The sequence below is a fragment of the Galeopterus variegatus genome, unplaced genomic scaffold, assembly GCF_000696425.1.
Source record: "Galeopterus variegatus unplaced genomic scaffold, G_variegatus-3.0.2 Scaffold4872, whole genome shotgun sequence".
NCBI lineage: Eukaryota > Metazoa > Chordata > Mammalia > Dermoptera > Cynocephalidae > Galeopterus > Galeopterus variegatus.
The window spans coordinates 122,228-143,039 of NW_007730983.1; the positions used below are offsets into that span (position 1 = coordinate 122,228).

The window sequence follows — 20,812 nt, forward strand, 5'->3', positions numbered from 1 at the left end:
GGGTATAATTGTTTTAGAATTATTTCAAGTATTTTATTTGCCCTATATAGTAAATGTTATTGGAATATTGCACAAACAGTGGGTTTCTTGATATCATCTGCATTAGGCCCTTTTAACAAAATAGAACAAGTGAAATACATTCATGTCTAAATCAGACTGCTTCAAAGCATACCTCTTTGCCAAGAATTTTGCCATACTAAAATTAAGTAATATTTTTAAAGCATATATAAGGCAGGTCCTCTTTGAAGGACAATTCAAAATGGGGTTAAAAGGAATTGTTCATTGACATTTAAAGCATAAGTAGCTATATTAAAACCAAGAGATCTGCAAACCATTTTCAGTCAAACACATTCCATATTTTCACTAGCTGTAAACTCCTTGTTATCACAAGATAATAAAGCTGGTTAATTAACACTATTTGTTCTCAGTAAATGCAGGCTTAGTAGGCCTCTCTCAGTAGTTTCAGGTCACAAACGATATTGTTTCAAGTAAAGATGGCCATTTTAAATGGGGATAAAGTGGTACATATGGGCTAATCTCAAGAGAATGTTTAATGATAAGACTGGAATAATTTAAGAGTAAACTTCCAGTAGACTTAGTTTGTTCTAGAACATTTTCTAAAAATGTTTTTGATTAAAATATTCTGTGAGAAATCTGTAGTAGTTTATGCTTTCTACTGCTGATATTGGACAACACTCCCTGCTGATTTTGAGTCAGAAAGTCTTGATAGAATCTTCCTTACTCCTCACAAAAGAGTCATGGGTAAAATTAAGCAAAACAATTCTCTTTCTATGGCTCTAGTTCCCATTTCAGCAGTTTTTTGTGTTGTCAGCGTAAGGCAGCTAATATACAGTGTATCTTTTACAGGAAGCTTTGCTTGAATCCCTGAAAGGAACTAGCTTCACTCCACAACAGAACTTTTTGCTGGTGCCAACTGCTTAATTCCAACTAAACACGGTGGGTGCGGATTAACCACTGAAAGCTTCTTAACTGGCTCAACCACTTAATCAGGTTCTTGCCCAAGATTAGTCACTGTTCCATATTCTCATAGATGTGGTGTGCTTAAAGACTGGAAACATTTTTTTAAAAATGGGAAAAGCAAAGGAATTAAGCTAAGAGAAACTGCATAAATGCACACAATGCCTGCTCTGCATTTACTGATTTGTTTGTTCAGTTTAAATAGTAAACTTTTAACTCCTGTGGAAATTTTGCCAAAGGTTTCAATACATATAAGATTATAAATCTTAAACTAACACGTCACAGAGAAAGACAAAAGCTACTTCTTTTTTTAAATACAAATATCTTCTACATTCTATCATTTCAGACCCCTGAGTAATACTGTACCAAAGTACAGAACTGAAGAGAAGCTGAGGGTTTAGGCCTCAAACGTTAATCTTCAGTTAATTCCACACCAATGGTGTGACTCTCATGTAACACATTCAGGCTAGCTAATGCTGAGAGTCAGTTTCCTCCTTATGTAGTTTAGTAGAAAAACAATGCAAACTCCATGCTCATTCTCCAAAGTATATCCTCCTCCGGATCCCGTGGGCAGACTATATCTTAAGTAATTGCATAACTGCGTAGGGTGGAGTTTACCTGAATTTAAGGTTCTGTAATTGGAACTGAAGGAGAGTGATGTCCCCAAAGACGTAGGTCAGATTTGGGGAGTTCTTTGGAGAACAGACAAATATGTTGCACTTTGCTCCACAGTGATTGTACTTTAAAGAAAAAAAATAATCCCAAATAACTGTTTGTCCCACCCCACCTAGGCATCCCTTTGCTATTTTTGGTCTCCTCGAAAGCTCATACATGGCGTCCAGTAAGAAAATAGAGAGGCTTGTCATCACTGCTATTAGCAGTTTGAAACTCATCACGGAGGCGGAACTGCCACTCATCCTCTAGCTCTAAGCGGACAATTGTTTGGCGTAAGGAGCTTCTGTCTTGACAGATGACACACAGGGTAGCACCTTCAGGAAAAAAGGCAGAAATGTGTCTTAGGCGCAGGGATTGGTTTTATAAAAGAATCTTACCACCTATATCTCTGTTTATATTCCTTAAAATAAGAGATTTGAGAACCAACATATAGGTAAGCAACCTATCAGAATTGTTCATTTTTATTTTATTATTTATTTTGAATAAATCGTTTTACAAGTTCAAACGTTTAAAAGAGTATAAAGTGAACCCCCCCCCCCCCACACACACACACACACTACCACCCTGCTGTGGTAGCCAGTGTTATGTTTCTCATGTGTTCCTGTAGAACAGGGTTTCTCAACTTTAGCACTAGTGGGCTGGATAATTCTTTGTTGTGGGGGCTGTTTTATGCCCTATAGGATGTTTAGCAGCATCCCTGGCTTCTGCCCCCACTATATGCCAGCAACACCCTTCAGTGTGACAACCAAAAATGTCTCTAAACATTGCCAAATGTCTCCTGGAAGGCAAAATTGTCCCCTCCCCTTTGAGAACCACTGTTCCAGAGGTACTTTATACATACATTTATGACATTAATAAATACACAGTTTCCCGTGTTATGCTGCACACGATATTCTGAACCTCACTTTTTTCACTGACCTCAAAGGTCCTTTTATCAGGATTGTTTGTAATGTTTAATCTGTAGTTGTTTTAGGCAAATCTAACTCTTTCTGTGGTACATACCTTTTGAAGCAACTTTAGTTTGTATATCAGAATCATAACTAAGGGTTTATGCCTTTTATCAGGATTGTTTGTAATGTTTAATCTGTAGTTGTTTTAGGCAAATCTAACTCTTTATGTGGTACATACCTTTTGAAGCAACTTTAGTTTGTATATCAGAATCATAACTAAGGGTTTATATCTGGGGATGCAATTATACAAAATTGTTGCAATTAATTCCTGACCCAGGCAGTATGTTATATTCAAATTACTACAGAATGTATATAGTTATGTACATGTATAGGTAGATTTATTAACCTGATTTCTATTAAAACTTAATTATATGAGAAGCATTATGTATTCTTATATTGTATCATTCCTTTCTAAAATTAATAATGGCAAAAACCTGTTTAATAAGGTCACATATCTGGCTGTTCATCTGCATTTAGTCTTAGGATAACAATGCCTGATCTTTTTTTTTTTTTTTCCTTCCCAGTTAAGGAAATCAGTGGCCCTGGTTTAAAAGCCAGGAATTCAAATTACTGGTTTTAAAAAAAGCAGTGTCAAAGTGCTTTTTAAAAAATCTTTCACCTCTGTATTTTGTCCAGTGGGAACAATAGCATTCACAAGCAAGATACTAAATTTGATTTACCTTTTAGAAACTTAAATTTCTTAAGAAGATCAGCACCTACAAAAGAGTCACAGAGGTACAAGAGGAGTCCACTGAAAAACACCCCTTCACAATTGACATTGCTGGAGTGGGGTCTGGAGCTGACATAGCATATGGCCACCTGAAATCATCAAGCAGAAACAGCATGGGCATTTCAAGAGCAAGCAAGATGTCTGCACTTTAGCAGAATGAGTCAGTACCTTCCTCTTTATCTATTTCAGGGTAAGGTAAAGGAGATGAATTTTCTTCATTATTAAATTAAATGGGTTAGTTATTTAAGCTTTGTACCTCTTTTAGTTAGTGTGCCAAGTTTTAACTGTTTAAAGTTTCTCTCATAATAAAGGACTATTAGAGAAATTAGTAGTAAAAAATAACAAGCCCCTCCATCTGAGTCTTTATATTAAAAAACAAAAAAAAAATTACTTTCCACAAAAAGGCATACCTAGGAAAGATTAAATGTTTAGACCACCTTATTGATGAGAATTAAATTTTCAATTCAACAAGCTTAAAACGGTGCATGAATTTAAATTTTTAGCTGTATGTGGCTTCCATGTACAGAAGACATCACAAAAATTACAGTACATAAATAAGATGGTTGGAGTTAGAACGGTGGAATGGCTGAACACATGGGCCAGTCTGCTTGGGTTCAAATACTAGTTCCTCCATTTAGTAGCCGTGTGACACTGAGCAGTTTCCTCATCTATACAGATAACAATAGTACTTGTTTCATAGGCTATTTTGTGAATTAAATAATGTAAACTACTTAGTAAGTGTTCAGTAAATGTTAGCTGCTACTAGTAGGAGTAGTATTGAGATTGTGTTTTCTAATACCTAGAGCCCTGAACTGTAGTGTGGGGGAATTGGGAGACCTGGGTTAGACTCATAACTTTACCTAGACACCATAAAAAGGGGTATTATATCTGATGGGTTTTTTGTTTTGTTTTTTGGTGGTTGGCCAGTCCGGGGATCTGAATCCTTGAGCTTGGGTGTTTAACACCACACTCTAACCAACTGAGCTAACTGGCCAACCCTTATATCTGATGGTTTTTAAAGTTTCTTCTTCTTCTAAAATTCTACAATCCATAGACCAACCCACAGTATGGATTATTGAAGTGCTATAAAAATGAGAATGTAAAATGTTTACACTGTTAAATTTTAAAAACTAGTTTCCAAAATTGAGTACAGTTGGACTTCATTCAATGTTAAAAGAATGCGTGTGTGTGGATATGTGTGTTTTTGTCAATACATACAAAGAAAAAACCCTGGAGGGAAAATTCAGTACACCAAAATGTTATGTTCCTGTTACAGGTGATTTTTTTTTCTTCTTTATACCCTTTATTTTAAACTTTTTTTTACAAAAAGGATATATTACATTAATGAAGAGAATAAAATAAAGTTTTAAAAGATAATCCCAAGGGAAAACTTAGTGATAGAAGCCTGGAGGTGCAAGTGGCTATTTTCCTAAAAAACTCAAACTGGTGAGGAACTTGAGAAAGAAGTTCAGGGCGGGAAATTGAGAGGTGACAGCTATAAAGGTCTCAGGTGGTACCCATTCATTTGTTCAGTAATCATTGAGCTCATGGAAAAATAAAATTGAAAGATAAAATGAATCTTTCCATGAACATTTTGAAGTACTCTAGTATATGCCTAAAACAGTGGCTAAGACATTGTGTGCCTTTGAAAAACTCTCAATCTTATGGAGCAAATTCACATATTTACTATCAAGTCTGATAAAAAGACAGGTGGGAACAAGCAACTGCTTTTGCTCAAGGTCGGCGAGGTAGGCTTCTCAGAGGAGCTGACATCTGCGCTAAGCTGTGAGTGTTCACTGGCTCATTTTGTAGATGTGACAGAGGTATGGGGAGGGACAACTGCTATCACATGTTGTGAGAGCCTTTGCATAAGTATGTCATAGGCTCCTTTTTTGTCTTCATTTAAGTTTTCAAACAGCTAATATGGGAAAAAAATGGATGGACGTGAGTAAGCACAGTACTACCTGCCTCTGCCCTCCCCCTTACCTCCGGCCCAATGTTAAGGTAGCAGTCAATGGCCAGCACAGGACTCTTGAAATTACGGATGGCTTTGGGGAAGAGTTTATATGAGGCGTGCTGAAGGAACTTCTCCAGGAGAAACTGTGCAGGGGCTGCCAGTAGCGTGTGTTCACTGTCAGGAGCACAGACATACTGAAGGGGCAAGATGGGTGCTAAGCTCTCTGACACCTGCAATCAGAGCCGAGATGATCATGGGAAACGTCATGTCTGTCACTGGATGAAACAGTCAAGGAAAAACTGGATTGCATCCTAACAGCCCCCAAGTAATAGCAATAGCACAGTGACAGATGTTAGGTTCCAGTTTGTCTGTCATTCTTGGGTCCTGAAATTTTTTTCCTTGGTCATAGTACAATAGGATTTAACATAAGCTACATATAGCAAGGGCAAGAGAAAGTGGAAAGTGGGCTTCTTTGAAAGTTACTGCATTTAACAAGTACACTGTAAGATCCAATAGGAAGCCTTTTATAGGGCTGCTGGGTAGGTATGGGTTAAATCCTATTCTGTCTCAAACCACCACCCCACTCCACCTCCACCCACCCAAAGGCAATGTAAATGATTAGAAACTAGTAAATCCTCAGAAAAGAGTAGGCCCATGGAATTCGCTTTTCACAGGTTTTGGTCAGTTACTATCTTTAAAAACAAAACCTGACAAAGGACTAGGCAAAATTCTTGATTTACATTTCTCTCATTACACAAAGCATGTAAAAATGTAAAGTTTGCCATCTTAAAACTGAAGCTTTCAGGCTTAAATCTTAAGTGTTGATAGTTCAACAAAATTACATTTCTTATGTTTGGTTGTTCACAAGTACCACATCTGACATTAAGAACTCCCCTGTGTTACTTCACTTTCCAATCAGGGTGTGGGGTGCTTAATGCCAGTACCTAATAACAAAGATACTCATATGAAATCATTGTCTTATGTAGAATCAAGCTCGTAAAACTTACCATAAACTTTGGTTTAATGATAAAGTCCCTTTGCCCGCCAACCTGAACATGTTTCTTCATGAGACTGAAGTTATTAAAGCGGCAGATGAGCAGGCCACTACTGTTCGTTCTCATGTTAAAGTCAACATCTTCACAGAAATACCTAAATCATAACCATAATGATAGGTTTCTTTCACTGCCTGTCACATCTTAACCATGATAACTACACACAGAGAAATGTGTGGCAGATGATAGGAGAGCCTAAAACAATCACCCTTGCCCTCTTGGAGCTGGCCTTTGTAACACTGACCTGTGAAAACCCCTCATTGGGGTATTACAGACATTATAATGGAAAGAGGAAGTGAGGTGATTTCTGTCGCAGATATGCCACAGGGTTTTAGATATTCCTATTCAGAAACAGGACTTGTACATTCTATGTACTCTGGCAGAACAAGAATACGGAATTGCTCCCAGCTTTAAAATTCTGGCTACAAACAGGATGAAGTATCTACCAAATTGCAAACATGGACATGAAAGCAGCTATTCTAATAGCCATAAAGTCAGGGGTTGACATAAGAGGGACTTTATGGTCCCCCACATTCTTCCTTGGCCTTTTCATATTTTTCAGGAACGTGGACATAATTTATTTAGGAAAAAAGGCCAGGACTAGCCTGCTCATCCCCATCTGGTATCTTTTCCATACAGGGTCCAGATCTCTGGGTCTTATAAACATTTGGGGAAAGTGATTTCCTTCTGAGTTCTGAGGGTAAATGAGGGCTTAGTCGTGTATGTTTATGGGTCCACAAACTGATTTGGGTTGATAACAAGAGTTTTTGTGCCTTTTTAAAGTTCTTGTTGAATAATGAGATGGCAAAAGTGTGTCTTCTAAGCATTTCAAGTTTTAATACCTATTATTAAGGGTCTAGGTCAGTTGATGAAGGGGTGCACTTTGGGGCGGGCTTGTAATCCCCCCTTTCTCCTTGTGCATATAAAGAGTTTCTCAGATTCTCAATTAAACACACAGAGAATAACATTACAGAAGCTAGAGCTGGGCAGAAACAATTAGATGCAAGGACTACTTGCATCCATGAGGCCTGGCTTACCTGTTGAAGTCGTACTGCACGTTCTGAGTCAAGTCTATGTTGAGGAGAATGAAATCATGCACATGACATCTGGAGAATGGGGTCTTTAGGCTCTGAGAAGTCAGTTTGCTACTCCATTTCTGTATGCCCAGGATTGCATAGTGGACGATTTTTGGTGTGGCTTCAATATGCTGCAAGACACTCTTTAAGGAGACATTCTTACTGGAAACTCCTGCTTCCATGGGCTGGCTATGAAATGTAAAGTTAGTTTATATAAGATGTCAATAAATATTACCAAAGAAAGGATCATTTACGAAGGGCCAACACTGCTACACATGAGTAATATTGCAAAGAATATAATTAGCTGATTTACTTTATATTAGCCTGGAATGGAGAAGGATGTCAAGCTCAGTTTCTACACTGCCTGACACCTCTATTAACAAAGCTGCCTTTTGGGGCTGGGGCCTGTCACTTTAAGGCAGAGAAAGAAATCCAGCCCATGTTTCAAAGTGAATAATGAACAGGGAATTACCAAAGAGAGGTAGCCAGAGGTTAAAAGCATGGAAGTATACTTCCAGTTCTGATAATCATGCGTAGTAAAGGAATATTGAAAACTTCACTGGTTTCAAATCCACAGTGGAAACAAGGACACAAAAATTGATATTTGAGGGCCGGCCCAGTGGCGCACTGAAGAGTGCGCCGCTTGGGAGCGCAGAGACGCTCCCGCTGAGGGTTCGGATCCCATGTGGAGACCGGTTCCTGCTCACTGGCTGAGCGCGGTGCGGGCGCAACACCGAGGGTTGCGATCCCGTTACCGGTCAGTAAAAAAGACAAAAAGGAAAAAAAAATTGATATTTGAGCTGGAAAGGGGCTAGTGATCATCTCGCACAGTGTTTCAATGAGGGTGCTATTGAGTTTTGGGGGCTATTTTTTGTGTAGGACTTTTCAGTGTTTAGCATTCCCTGGGCCTCTTGGATCCCCAGTCCACCACCCCTTGGCATTGTGACATTCTTAAATGCCCCCTAGAAAGGCAGCACTACCCCAGGAGGAGAAACACTGATTTTGGCCCAGCTGTAATTTTACAGGTGATAGACTTGAGACACAGAGGTGAAATGACTTTCCTTTTTCATGCAGATAGTTAAGAAGCAGAGCTTGGTCTAAAAACCAGCTCTTCTGATTCAGACGCCAGTAGTCTTTCTAGATAAATCATAGTGTCTCAACAGAATTTTATAGCTAACTAATGCCATGATACAGACAGACAGAAATGGTCCAGGAATTTAATGGTATCCTGAATGTCTAAATTAAAAGTTCCTAAGTCACTACAAGAGGTGCTAGTGAGGGTGGTCTCATAGTCAACCATTAATTAAGCTCTGGAAGGCTGTGTCTCTCATTTACTTCCATGTGTAACTGCAGCCAAGAAAAGTATCTTTTCCATAGCATTGTGTCATACTCCCCCAGAACTGCTTGGAAGTATCACTACCTGGTCTGCTCCTGCACACTGTGAATGTTCCACAGGACACACGAGTCATCCATCATAACGATGAAAGGCCAGACACACTGGCGTTTAACTCCCAGCTCCTCCAGGCGGTTCCTCTCCAGTTCTAGGTTGTGATAGGACAGCTCCTTAATCAGGAACCTGGCAGCACCTGGAAGGCAGCATAACCACAGCTATAAATCCTTCACTCAGGCTTGGCCAAATCCCCACAGGTAGCTCACATTCTCTCCACAGGCGTGCCTGTTCACATTGTGACGATGGAGGTGGGAGCCAGCCAAATGTTCAGAGCCGTGGTTCTCAAACGAGTGTATATAACAGCCACTGGGGAAGTCAGTTTAAAATGTAGGTTCCTGGAGCCCTTCTCCAGAGATTCACTTGAGTAGGTATGGCGACGGGCCAGAAATCAGAGCTATCTTAGATGATGCACAAACTACACGTTGAGAAGTATGGCAAGAATTGTTTCCCTGACAGAACAAAGGATACTACATACGTATAGGAAATGCTATTACTGATTAGTTCCTTAAAGCATGACAAGAGGCTGTCTCAGTCTCGGAAGCAGCCTTTCACACATCCTGCACTAGGGAGTAGCAAGGGTTGCAATGACTGGGTATATCCTTTTCCACTGATGTGTCTCTTGCTTTAGATACTTTCAGGAAACTGGCAGCAGCATCTTCTCTGAAGAAGATTCTGGAAACTGGCACTCTTTCCCTAGATCTGCTTTTTGCAAGAGGCAGAATGGTATAGTAAGTGAATAGACTAGAGGCCAGGCTGCCTGAGTTTGAATCCTGATTCCACCATTTTCTACCTATATAACCCAGAACACGTTAACTCCACTGTGCTTTGGCTTCCCCTTCTTTTTAAAAAGGGGGTAATAACACCTATCTCACAGGGTTGTTGTATGGTGCTTGGGACAGTGTGTAGCACATGTTCAGTACTCAATGAGTGTGAGCAATCATTAAGATGACGATCATCAGGAATTAGCCAATTTATCAAAGGGCCATCCTAAAATGAAACAAAATGTAGATGATAAATGAAGAGGCTAAAAAAAAGATATTAAATGTATGGAAGAACCCAAAACAGTTTGAATAGATCAAGAATAATTCTGGGATTCAGGAAAATCAGTTTTCCAAGAGCATGTGTGTAGTAGGTTGCATTCTTAACATAATAAGGGCCATATACAAAAAGCCCACAGCTAACAACATCATGAAAGACTGAAAGCTTTTCCTCTAAGACCAAGAACAAGACAAGGATACCCACTTTCGCCATTTCTATTTAAGACACTACTGGAAAGTCCTAGCCAGAGAAATTAGGCAAGAAAAATAATAGGCATCCAAATTTGAAAGAAGCAGTAAAATTATCTCTGTTCCCAGACAGCATATCTTATCTGTAGAAAATCTTTTAAACTGTAGAAGAAACCCTTTAGAACTAAGTGAATTTGTCAAAGTTGCAGATACAAAATCAACACAAAATCAGTTTTATTTCTGTGCAGTAAAATTATCTCTGTTCCCAGACAGCATATCTTATCTGTAGAAAATCTTTTAAACTGTACAAGAAACCCTTTAGAACTAAGTGAATTTGTCAAAGTTGCAGATACAAAATCAACACAAAATCAGTTTTATTTCTGTGTACCAACAATGAACAATCCAAAAAAAGGAAATTAAGAAAACAGTTCCATCGAAAAGAATAACTACTTAGGAATAAACATAACCAAGGAGGCAAAAGACTTGTAGAGAAAAAAGTACAAAACATTGCTGAAAGAAATTAAAGACACCAAGAAATGGAAAGACAGCCCATGTTCATGGATTGGAAGACTCGATATTGTTAGATGTCAGTACCCCAGTTTCCAATTCCATGTTTGTACAGCAGCTCCCTAAAATTTGCCCTGTGCCTTTAAGATGAGAGATGAATTAGGGACTCCTCCAGATCTTAGTGAACCACTAATTCCATTCTCCCTCATGCCATCTTTCTTTTCACTGTTACATTCCTGCTCCTGAGTGCTCAGCCCAGGAATATTTGGGAAGAATCCTAAACACTTTCCAGGATGCTCAGAACACCAGTGCCTTTTCCTTAGCTGCTAGTCCTCAGAAGTTAAAGATTCTGTAACGTTGCAGATAAGGGGAAAAAGATTTTTGGTCAGGAGGGCAGGACACTTTCCAGGGATGGGGAAACCTTTGAAAGTTTCATGCCAGGGGAATGGAGCTCAGTTTATCTTCTCAGCCCTTCTTCCCGTCCCAGGGTGGCCCCTTACCCACGCCTGCATTATTGAACATGCCAGGAAGCACCAGCATGATGTGGTTGGGCCAGTACTTTCGGTAGAGCGGCATCTCATATTCTTTGACTACCAGAAGGTGAAGGTGGCTGATGCCCTCCATGGCGTGGAAAAGATTTAGGAGTCCATGCTCATGGCGACCACTGGAAGGAGTGAAAATAGGGCTCTTGACTGCATTCAAATTCTGCTGAAAGGGAAAAAACAAACAGGTCAAAAAGGGAAATTAAAACCCTTTGACTGCATTCAAATTCTGCTGAAAGGGAAAAAACAAACAGGTCAAAAAGGGAAATTAAAACGCTTAGATAGGACCGGCCCCGTGGCGCACTTGGGAGAGTGCGGCGCTGGGAGCGCAGCGCTCCTGCCGCGGGTTCGGATCCTATATGGGACTGGCCAGTGCGCTCACTGGCTGAGCGCGGTGCGACACCAAGCCAAGGGTTGCGATCCCCTTACCGGTCACGAAAAACGACAAAAAAACAAAAACAAAAAAAAACCTTAGACAAAAGCTTAGAGAACCTGATCTAGTGCCTGATGCCTGGCAGTCCTCATGTCCAGACACTTTCACCCACCTTGTCTGAGACCAGGGGCAGCCGCATGCTCTCCAGGTGTTTGCCTTGCTTGCTGAAGACAAAATGACTCTCTTTGGATTTGGGAATGATGAAATAGAGCTGAACCTCTTCTCCCAGCATAGAGGAGGAGAATGTGAATGCATGAAGGGTGGAGTCAGACATCTACATTTGCAGAGAAGAAAAGGAGAGAATATTAAGCACAAGGCTTCCATACTTCCAGGCCACTTCTTTGGGTTGTTAGTAAGCGGGGACAAACTAACATGGATTTTTTTTTTTTTTTTTCGTTAAATTTTTATTTTGTCAATATACAATGTATTTGATTATTATGGCCCATCACCGACACATCCCTCCCTCCTCCCTCTCTCCCCTCCCACCCAAGAATGTCCTTTCCGTTTGCTTGTTGTAACAACTTCAAAAAAGTATAGTTGTTATATCTTCTAACATGGATTTATAAGTGCCACCAGACCTTCTGGCTATGAGTAGCAATATCTAAAGAGTTGGGAAGCAACCATTTCATCATATAGTAGCTGTCACTGACATGACAGTCAAGCATCTTGCCCCTACACAACCTCTCCACAGAGGTACTTGTTGCTTGGCACTGTCTTTGCATTCCTCATGCTTTTGGAGCCACACTGTCCAGTCTCAAGCAGAGGTCAGATACACCTGTGGGATGTCCTGCTTATGTACATATGCTCAAAGGTCCCCAGTTACAGGAGAAAAATACTTCTGCTCTATGTGGTCAGGTCAAGTGAATTGACTACCAGCTTCCTAAATAAAATATTAGGACTGACATCATTAAAATGCCTCTGTGGCCTTATCTTTCCTGCCTACAGTGGAAGCTGAAGAGGTGTGAACAGTCATTTAGCCCAGAACTCTGGTTTCAGGGACAGACCATTTGATTCACTGAAGCCAAATATAAACCTAACCTACTTTAAAAGTTGCTGGGAAGCTCACATGCTCCCAGTAACCCATCCCAGTGAATAATTACATACAATAGGTCTTTATGTGCTTTACAGTGCATACAGTATTTGGCTTAATGAAAGGATAACATCAGTTTACATCAGCATCTAAATCCAGGTAGGTTTACCAATAGTTTTAACTGAAATATTACATTTCATAGAAAAATATTGTACTACTTCCCTTAAGTTCTAGTTTATTCTGCTTCACGAATGTGGGAGTATACTACTTAGCAGTGTCATTACACAGAAACTATACGAATAGAAGGGTTTTAATGAAATTTTCTAAAACCCTGTGATCTGTAGACCCAGGGGACTTGTATCTTCTATGTTCTGTAAGGCATGTGAACTGATTTCAAAGTAGCCCACCAAAAGTTTTCAATAACACCAAGAAAACAAATGGGATGTAAAAAGTAACTTGTATTAGGAGAGCAAAATGATTCAATCTAGTTTTTAAGTAAATCCCATCTAGTACCCATTTGTCTTTCAGGATAAAATGTGGGAAAGGTAATGACCTGGGCCTGAGAGCAGAAGCAGGTTTAGGGGAGTTCAATCAGCAGGGCCTACAAGAAGCACGAGGTCATTCTAGGTGTTCAGAGCCGAGTCATACAAATCAAGAAGATAAACTGGGGGAAAGCAGTGTGGAACTTATCCTCCAAACAGGCTCTGGATACTGCTATCATTCACTGCCTTTTCCGTCTTCCGTGCTTAAAGATGCAACAGCCAATAAGAAGCAAATACTATGGGTCATTCTCTCATTCTGCATTCTCATCTCTCAGTTCTCACTGCATAAAACAAACATTGCTCCACTGGTCAAAACCATCCCAGGCAGGAGTAAGAATATGACTAAGTTGGTGCAAATCAACAGACTTGTTAGACACAGCTCAAAGGGCACACAATGTAGATTTGTTAGATAATAGTGCCATTTTAATAAAAACCCAAGAGGACGGGGGAAGACCCTTTTACCAAATAGACCATAATATCCAGTTTTTTTCAGGATCACGGATAAACATCTCAGCCACTTTCTACCCTAAATATGACACATTTTGATGAAGTAGCTTAAGACACTAAGGTTCTTCCCCTCTCTTCCCTTCTCCCTCCTGCAATCCAGTAAGCCCAAAATTCATTTAATCATTGTTTCATGTATTTTTCTTGCCAGTCAGTGGCTCCTGTTCATAGTAAGCTATCCTTTACCTAGGGCCTGAAACTAGAGACCTTATTTTTTATACCTCCACCCCCCACCCTTACATACAAGATCCATATTGGGACAGAGATCCAAGGCAAGGGTGAAGGTGGGAGCTGCACCTGGGAGGCAGAGGTGAAGTCCATGTACTGGTGGCACTGCTCACAGTGGTGGAAGGTGTTGTAGGCTGCGTATTTGGTCAGCATTATGGACACGGTTTCTCGTTTCCTGGGCTCCCCAACTTTGGATTCTTTTATTACTTCTGTGTATAAAGAGGCAAAAACCATCCCATGATTCATGGAAAGCCCCTATGTCTGGAAAGAAAAGTCCCTTACTCCCCCAAAGGACTTTTCCAAGGACCTTATAATTTATGAGCTGAGAGGCAGATATGAAAATTAAAAGCTGATATGCATGTGTGTAAGAGCCAAGAGAAAAACAGGAGAATTATTTAAGCTGCTCTCGGAGATTTAACAGCCCCAGGCCTCCTGCCCTGATTTAGGTTCCCCTATGACCTTCAGGGGTGGTAAGCCCGGCTCCCCTTGCACTGACCTTGTTTGACCCCTGCCACCTTCTCAGTATATACCAGGCTCATCAAACTGTACTTGGGATCATGCACAATGACGTCAAAAGGCATTTTACTGAAGCTCTCGATGTCAGGCCACGGCTCTCCCTCTGACTGGCTTACTTCACTGCTTTCACTGTGATCTAGGATGAGAAGAAAGTGCGCAGAACAGGCAGATTGACCTCACTCCCTCCCACCCTTGGCAGGAGCGCTGCCGCGCTTCCCAAGCGGCGCACTAGCGCAGTGCGCCACCGGGCCAGCCCGGACAAAGCCATTTCTGAAAAATGAGCTCCTCCCCTATTCCAGGGTAGAAGGAGCCAGACTTGTCCCTTCAGATCCATGCTGGGAGGAATGTTAGCCCTCACTGCCCCCCAGAATTAATTCTCTATAGACCAAGTTCACAGACTCCCATTGCCTCCCATCCATCCCAAATTTCCTTAAAAGCTTATCTAATTTGGGATGATCTGAATTCTGTCTTAGGGTTTTAGATGTGGGGTTTTAAGGTACTGACACCCAAGAGATTTTAGGATGCTTTGAACAAGATTCCCAATGTCTGCACATTAGAATATCTGGGGAGCTTGTAAAAGTCTCCACACTCACGCAACACACCCCAGAATAGTCAAAGTAGAATCTCTTTACTACCCAGGCACCAGTCATATTGCATAAAGCTCATTAGGGAGTTCCAATATGCAGTCCAGGCTGAGCCAGTAGACCCGAATGTGCATCCCGGCCCTGGCCCTCACTACTTCGCACCTTTAGGCTCCCAACTTAACCCCTCAGGGGCTCCAGATTCTCATATTGCATAAAGCTCATTAGGGAGTTCCAATATGCAGTCCAGGCTGAGCCAGTAGACCCGAGTGTGCATCCCGGCCCTGGCCCTCACTACTTCGCACCTTTAGGCTCCCAACTTAACCCCTCAGGGGCTCCAGATTCTCCTAAGCATTTGAAGTGGCATATTTAAAGTACTAAGACAGTGGCAGGCACATAGTGGGTATCCAATAGATGATGTATATTATTATTAATAAAATTTGTAAGGTCAAAAAGTAGCTTAAGGCAACTTTCAAAGGGAGAGAAGAAGAAATAAACTTTCAAAAAATAAGTCTAAAGACTGGAAGTATAACTATTATCTTTTTTAGCACAATTAATGCCATTTATTTTTATATCTCTTAGCTGAAGTTTGCTTTTTATTTAAAATTTCAAGCTAATTCTAGATTTTAAGAATACTGTCATTGTGCGTCTCCAGAGCACCTCTGCGTTGCCCTGCACGAAAGCGAGGGAGAAGGAAGAAGGCCAAACTAGCAGCGCCTCTCACTACCGAGGCCAGGCTCTCCCGTCAGACGGGCTGTAACAGACCCTCTCACAGCTCCCTGGCACGGACACGATCCCAAATCACTGTGGCATGATCTGATGGTAAAATCAAAGGCATCACTTGGCTGTGGTGTCGAGGAGCCTGGTGGGAAAACTGGTGGGGACGACAGGGCCTGCCTCCTCCCTGTCTGCTTGGCTCTGGCTTTGCCCTTCTGGGCCCAGCCCTCTTCCAGGAGGTTTGGGGTATTTTGAGGCCAACCTAGATCTGTTTCCTCTCTGTGGTAGGCCCAGAAATCTGGTACAGCTCAGCTGGGGACACAGATAAGATGTAGATGGGAAGATGAGGTCGCACATGTGTGTGTGAAATCATGGCTATGAATTGGTGAGGAATGGAAATAGAGCTAAAGCCATAATAAAATGATTAAACATGGCTGATTTTACCTCTTGCTCTGCACTAAACTAGTCCCCTTGGGCTGGTCACAGAACAGGTCCAACTATTTCAGAAAAACAAGTGAGGTGAGATCTCTAAGTGCTAAATTGATAGGAGATGCCAAGGGCTTTCCCTGTTCTGGACTCATCTTTGAGAGGCTGGAGAAGAACTTGAACCTGGTCACCTCTACCACCTCCCCACAATTCCTCTCCAACACAGCCATCGTTCTGAGGTGTGAAGCCACAGTTTTGAGGCCACACTGTTCTCAGCTGCAGAGTGGAATCAGCCCTGCAGTAACATTTGGGGAGGAAGTGTGGGAATGGGGCAAGCAGCTAGAAATGATCTTCACTTGCACACCTGCTCCCACGGCCCCGCCGAGCACTCTCTCCCGGGTCTTACTACAGATGGGAAGGGGTATTGTTTGTGGCGCCAGCATTCGGTTCTGCGCACAGAAATTTTCATTTCATTGTAGTAATTTTTTTTTTTTTTTTGGCCCTGGCCCTTAACGGAGATCCAAACCCTTGACCTTGGTGTTATAACACCATGCTCTACCAACTGAGCTAACCTGCCAGCCTGCATTATAATAATCCTGTGCCCTCACTCAGCCTGTGGTTAAAATATAACCTATACTCTGGCCAACCAACAAAGGACTAGTATGCAGAATAGAAATATACCCTGGATCCTTAAGCAGCTGAACAGTACAAATTGAATTTTACAACGGATTAAACTTCTGGGCAATTAATCTACCTAACAAGCCTTTATAAAATGCCTCTTTGCTCATCATCACCTTATTGGACATTGAGGGGAGAGAGTCTGAAATTAGACTACTCCATCCCTGACCTCAAGGAGCCAAAAGAGGCCACGGTTTACCCAGGACTATTTGCTGGGCACATTATCTTTAACCTCACAGTGCCTCTGCAAGTTAGGTATTATAGGAATCCCAGAAGGCAGACGCTAACTCCCAGCGTTTGGTGTTTAGTGTCGCTCTAGCGGGCCCCTGCCCTCCCCCTCTGTGCAGCTCAGAACTCACCAGTGTGGATCTCCTCCTCGTCGTATACGTCCACCTCCAAGAGCCTGATGAGCATGCGGAAGAGGATCCTAAGGAACTGTAAATAGGAGCCGGTCTTTCCCACCTGATGGAAATATTTTCAATTGGGGAGGGGTGGAGGAGGGAAGAGAGGGGAGGAAAAGAGAAAAGAGATTTCACACCTTGGTTCTTCAGTGTCTCCTTCTTCCTCTGAGAGGCCTGGATGAGGTCCACATTGCTCTGTCACCCCCACACCACCCCCAAGAGATTCCCTGGCTTCCTTCCTGGGAAAGATGTGCCAACCCTAGCCTAAGGATGCCAGCCTGGCCCGGCCCTACCTGAGGGGGCCCTGTCAGCAGCAGTCGCCGGGGGTGGCAGGTGCGGGCACCAGAGGCCGGGTCCGGCTGGTTGCTGTAGTCCGCATGGTGCTGCCGAGCTGAGGTCCACTGCCTGTAGTAGAGGGACTGCTCCTCGCTGCTCATGTCCTTGTGCAGGAAAGGTCGCAAGGAGCTCACCCAGGCCACATCGGCATGGGGCAGCAGACACGAGGAGGATGTCAGCTTGCCCCCCTTCTGGGAGCCCAGGAGGCTGTAGGCTGCTTTGGATAAGATCACTATTGGGGGCAGGGCCGCGTGCAGGCCCCTGCAGCCTCTGATGGGCTGGGCCAGCCACGGGAGGGCCTTTGGTCCTGAGGAGGACGATGAAGGCTTGGAGGTGGTACTGCTTGCCATTTGGGGGTCCAGGGAGTCGCACTCTTGCTTCAGAGTCTCCCTGGCTCCAGCTGTGCTGCCAGAGACCCCTTCATCCAGCCCCATGCTAGTGGCTGGGCTCTGGAAACTAGGGGTCAGGGACTGCTTCTGGGACTTGTCGGCCGTGCTGGAAGAGCTCACCCCATTCTCCATGATGGAACCTGAAAGAGGATGAGCAGAACCCACGCCATAACCCATTACCATGCTAAGGTGCCTCTGGGAAGGAGCAAAGGCCAGGAAACCAGCTGAAACACAGCTCGCTGTGCAGGCGCTAGACGTCTTCCCTTTGCCACCTCCTCACGCTGCTCCTCCTGCTCCCTTGCCCTGGCATGGGACACAGGGGGCTTGGCCCATGGGTGACACCAGCAAGGGACTGGTTGTCTCTTCCCTGGCTTCCTCCCTCCATGGTCACCCACTCAGTGGAGAGGGTTGGCTGCCTCTCTACTGAGGGCCGCAGCTCCTGTCCCGCAGGCTTCTCTGGCCCCAATTGCCCCCTCCCCTCCCTTGTTCAGGCCCAGTGGTGGGCAGGGCAGGGCTCCTGGGGCTATCCAGACCCTGGTACTAACCACCTCCAGCTCCTTTCCTAAATCCTGCCCACAACCTTGTAAGTAGTCCCTTTGTTAAACTCTCCTCCAAGGACCTCATTTGGATATGCCTTCCAGGACTCTGACCAATATAGGCTCCATATTTTGGTCCTGCTCCAGTGGCGCTCGCTTCCTTCTGGGGGCCAAGGCCTTCCACTGTGGCTGTGGATATGCTCCCCAGACTGTAGCCACTTCCCAAACCAGGGTGGGTGTCTCCACGTGAGGGGAGGTAAGGCATAAGCTATCCAAATGAGGTGCGGTGCTCCCCAGAGTATCTCGCACATTTGGCCAATTAACTTCAAATATGGTTTTCCCACTAAGAACCAAAAAGCTCATGACATTAAGGACAGGAGGCCCTCTCTGAGCTCAGATTGGTGCTGCCCAGGCAGGTAAGTCAGATCCCAACCTGGGGAGATCCTGAATGAATAGTCATTGACTGGAGGTTATTAAAACCAAGTCACTCCACTTGCTCATGGGACTGGTGTGTCCTCGCAGGAGAGCTTGCTTTTCCTCACAGCCCTGGGTGCTCTGGGCAGTAAGCCTCCGCTGCACCTTTGGAGTGAGCCCAGGGCTGGGGGCCGAATGCTCAGCATGGTGAAAGCGGCCCGGACTGGTGTGTCCTCGCAGGAGAGCTTGCTTTTCCTCACAGCCCTGGGTGCTCTGGGCAGTGAGCCTCCGCTGCACCTTTGGAGTGAGCCCAGGGCTGGGGGCCGAATGCTCAGCATGGTGAAAGCGGCCTACCAGCAGGGAAAGGAAATGGCGCAAGCAGCAAGGACACAAAGTGAGCTTGGTGGCAGCACCACATGTGAGGCCGGGAGGGCGTGTGACTGCAGAAGCATAGGAAAGAAGACAGACGTGCCCTCATCCTCACCTTTTGCTTCCTGCCGCTGGTGTCCACAGCTTCTAGATGCGGTATTTCCCCCATCCCTTCCCTATCCTCAAACCTCTTGACTTTATTTTGAACTGGCCTCAGAGAGAAAATTGGGGAGCCTGCGTTGTGGGGCTGAGGCGGGTAGAATGATAAACTCAACAGTCAGCCCCAACCCCTGGCTGAGGGTGAGCGGGCGGTTCTCACGCTCCTCCTGGCTGAGGGTCCCTGTAGACAGACAGAAACCCCCACAAACTACCTCTTCGGTTCCTGCACAAAGCATCCAACAGCTGCCGACAGAATGAGCAGGAGGACTAGTGCTGCTTTTGGACACAAAATTGTTTGTATGTGATTGCATGTATGTGTCAGAGTGATGAAATGATCTCAATGATAATTCAAAAAAAAAAAAAAGGGAAAGAAGGGACATGTGGCCCAACGTTTAATAGTGGCTACCTCTCAAAGTGGGGTTTTGTTTCATTTTTTAATCTCTCCTCTGTACTTGGTTACATTCTCTGAGTTTTCCGTATTAAGCTTTATTACTTTCATTATCAGGAAAGAAACTGAAATAGTGCCGCATTTGCTATGAGACAATTTATCAGAAGAAAATTCATGCCAGGCACTGGCATGAGACACATAGTTGTGCTGTACGAGGGGCCAGCAGGCTGCATATGATGGATCTTCACAACCCACCCATGGCTCCAGCATACACCACTTGCCATTAGGTATCTAGAGAAGTCATCCATTCATTCATCCATTGGAACAAACAAACATTTTGTTTCCAGTACTAAGCCACTTAGCACAAACTTATAGCTTCAGGACCTGGAAGAAAAACAGGGCCTTTGTGCAAATATGAGATGCATATCAACCATGAGAAGGTTAAGGGTGGAAAAGATGAGGGAAAATGGTACAGGCTGGGGTTGACAAAATGTATTTATTATTTTTAGCCTATTGCCAAGCTCTTCATTAAATGTTTACCCAGAGAAGTATTTTGTGGCTGTTCAACAGTCTTATTTTACAAGTTATCTCTCCTGGAAGCTGAGGTCTGGAGAGAGAGCCAGAGTCAGCGAAGGCTCCTCTGCAGGCCTTGGGGGTGTTAGTAAATGGCTCCATCTTCCACACTCCTGTGCACCTCCTCTCCCTGTCCCTCACCCCATGAAAAAGGAAAGAAGTACTGACCAGAGGTTCCAGTGACAGCACTACTGTTGCTCTGGGGCCGCTCCAGGTCAATCAGCAGCTCGTCGGAGTCATTCTCACTGACGGTGGCTCTGTCCTGTTCCTTCCCACTGAGGTCCAGGGCGACAGTGGGCCCCCGGATGACCTCTTTTGAAACATAGCAGCATGCCAGACCTACCTCCTGCTCCAGGGCCGTTCGAGTTAAATAGCTTGAATCGATTAACCGAAGGTCACAGTACTTCAAAGACCTGCATAAAAGTAATTACGTCCTTGGTGAGCCCCTC

The 20,812-nt window shown here is 43.5% G+C and overlaps 1 protein-coding gene across 1 annotated transcript in view; it reads right to left on the reverse strand.

Moving 5' to 3' along the window:
• Positions 1-282: 282 nt before the first annotated feature.
• The window catches only part of GREB1L (growth regulation by estrogen in breast cancer-like), a gene marked incomplete at its 5' end in the record, with an annotated part of 36,143 nt that continues 15,613 nt past the window's right edge, over positions 283-20,812 (reverse strand). Inside the window, 13 exons of the mRNA XM_008588519.1 lie at positions 283-1,967; positions 3,284-3,422; positions 5,320-5,520; positions 6,298-6,439; positions 7,380-7,607; positions 8,839-9,004; positions 11,102-11,309; positions 11,689-11,850; positions 13,950-14,089; positions 14,377-14,532; positions 17,158-17,260; positions 17,493-18,064; positions 20,532-20,776. Of these exons, the coding sequence (XP_008586741.1) occupies positions 1,804-1,967; positions 3,284-3,422; positions 5,320-5,520; positions 6,298-6,439; positions 7,380-7,607; positions 8,839-9,004; positions 11,102-11,309; positions 11,689-11,850; positions 13,950-14,089; positions 14,377-14,532; positions 17,158-17,260; positions 17,493-18,064; positions 20,532-20,776 (2,626 nt within the window). The remainder of the gene's footprint in view (positions 1,968-3,283; positions 3,423-5,319; positions 5,521-6,297; positions 6,440-7,379; positions 7,608-8,838; positions 9,005-11,101; positions 11,310-11,688; positions 11,851-13,949; positions 14,090-14,376; positions 14,533-17,157; positions 17,261-17,492; positions 18,065-20,531; positions 20,777-20,812) is intronic.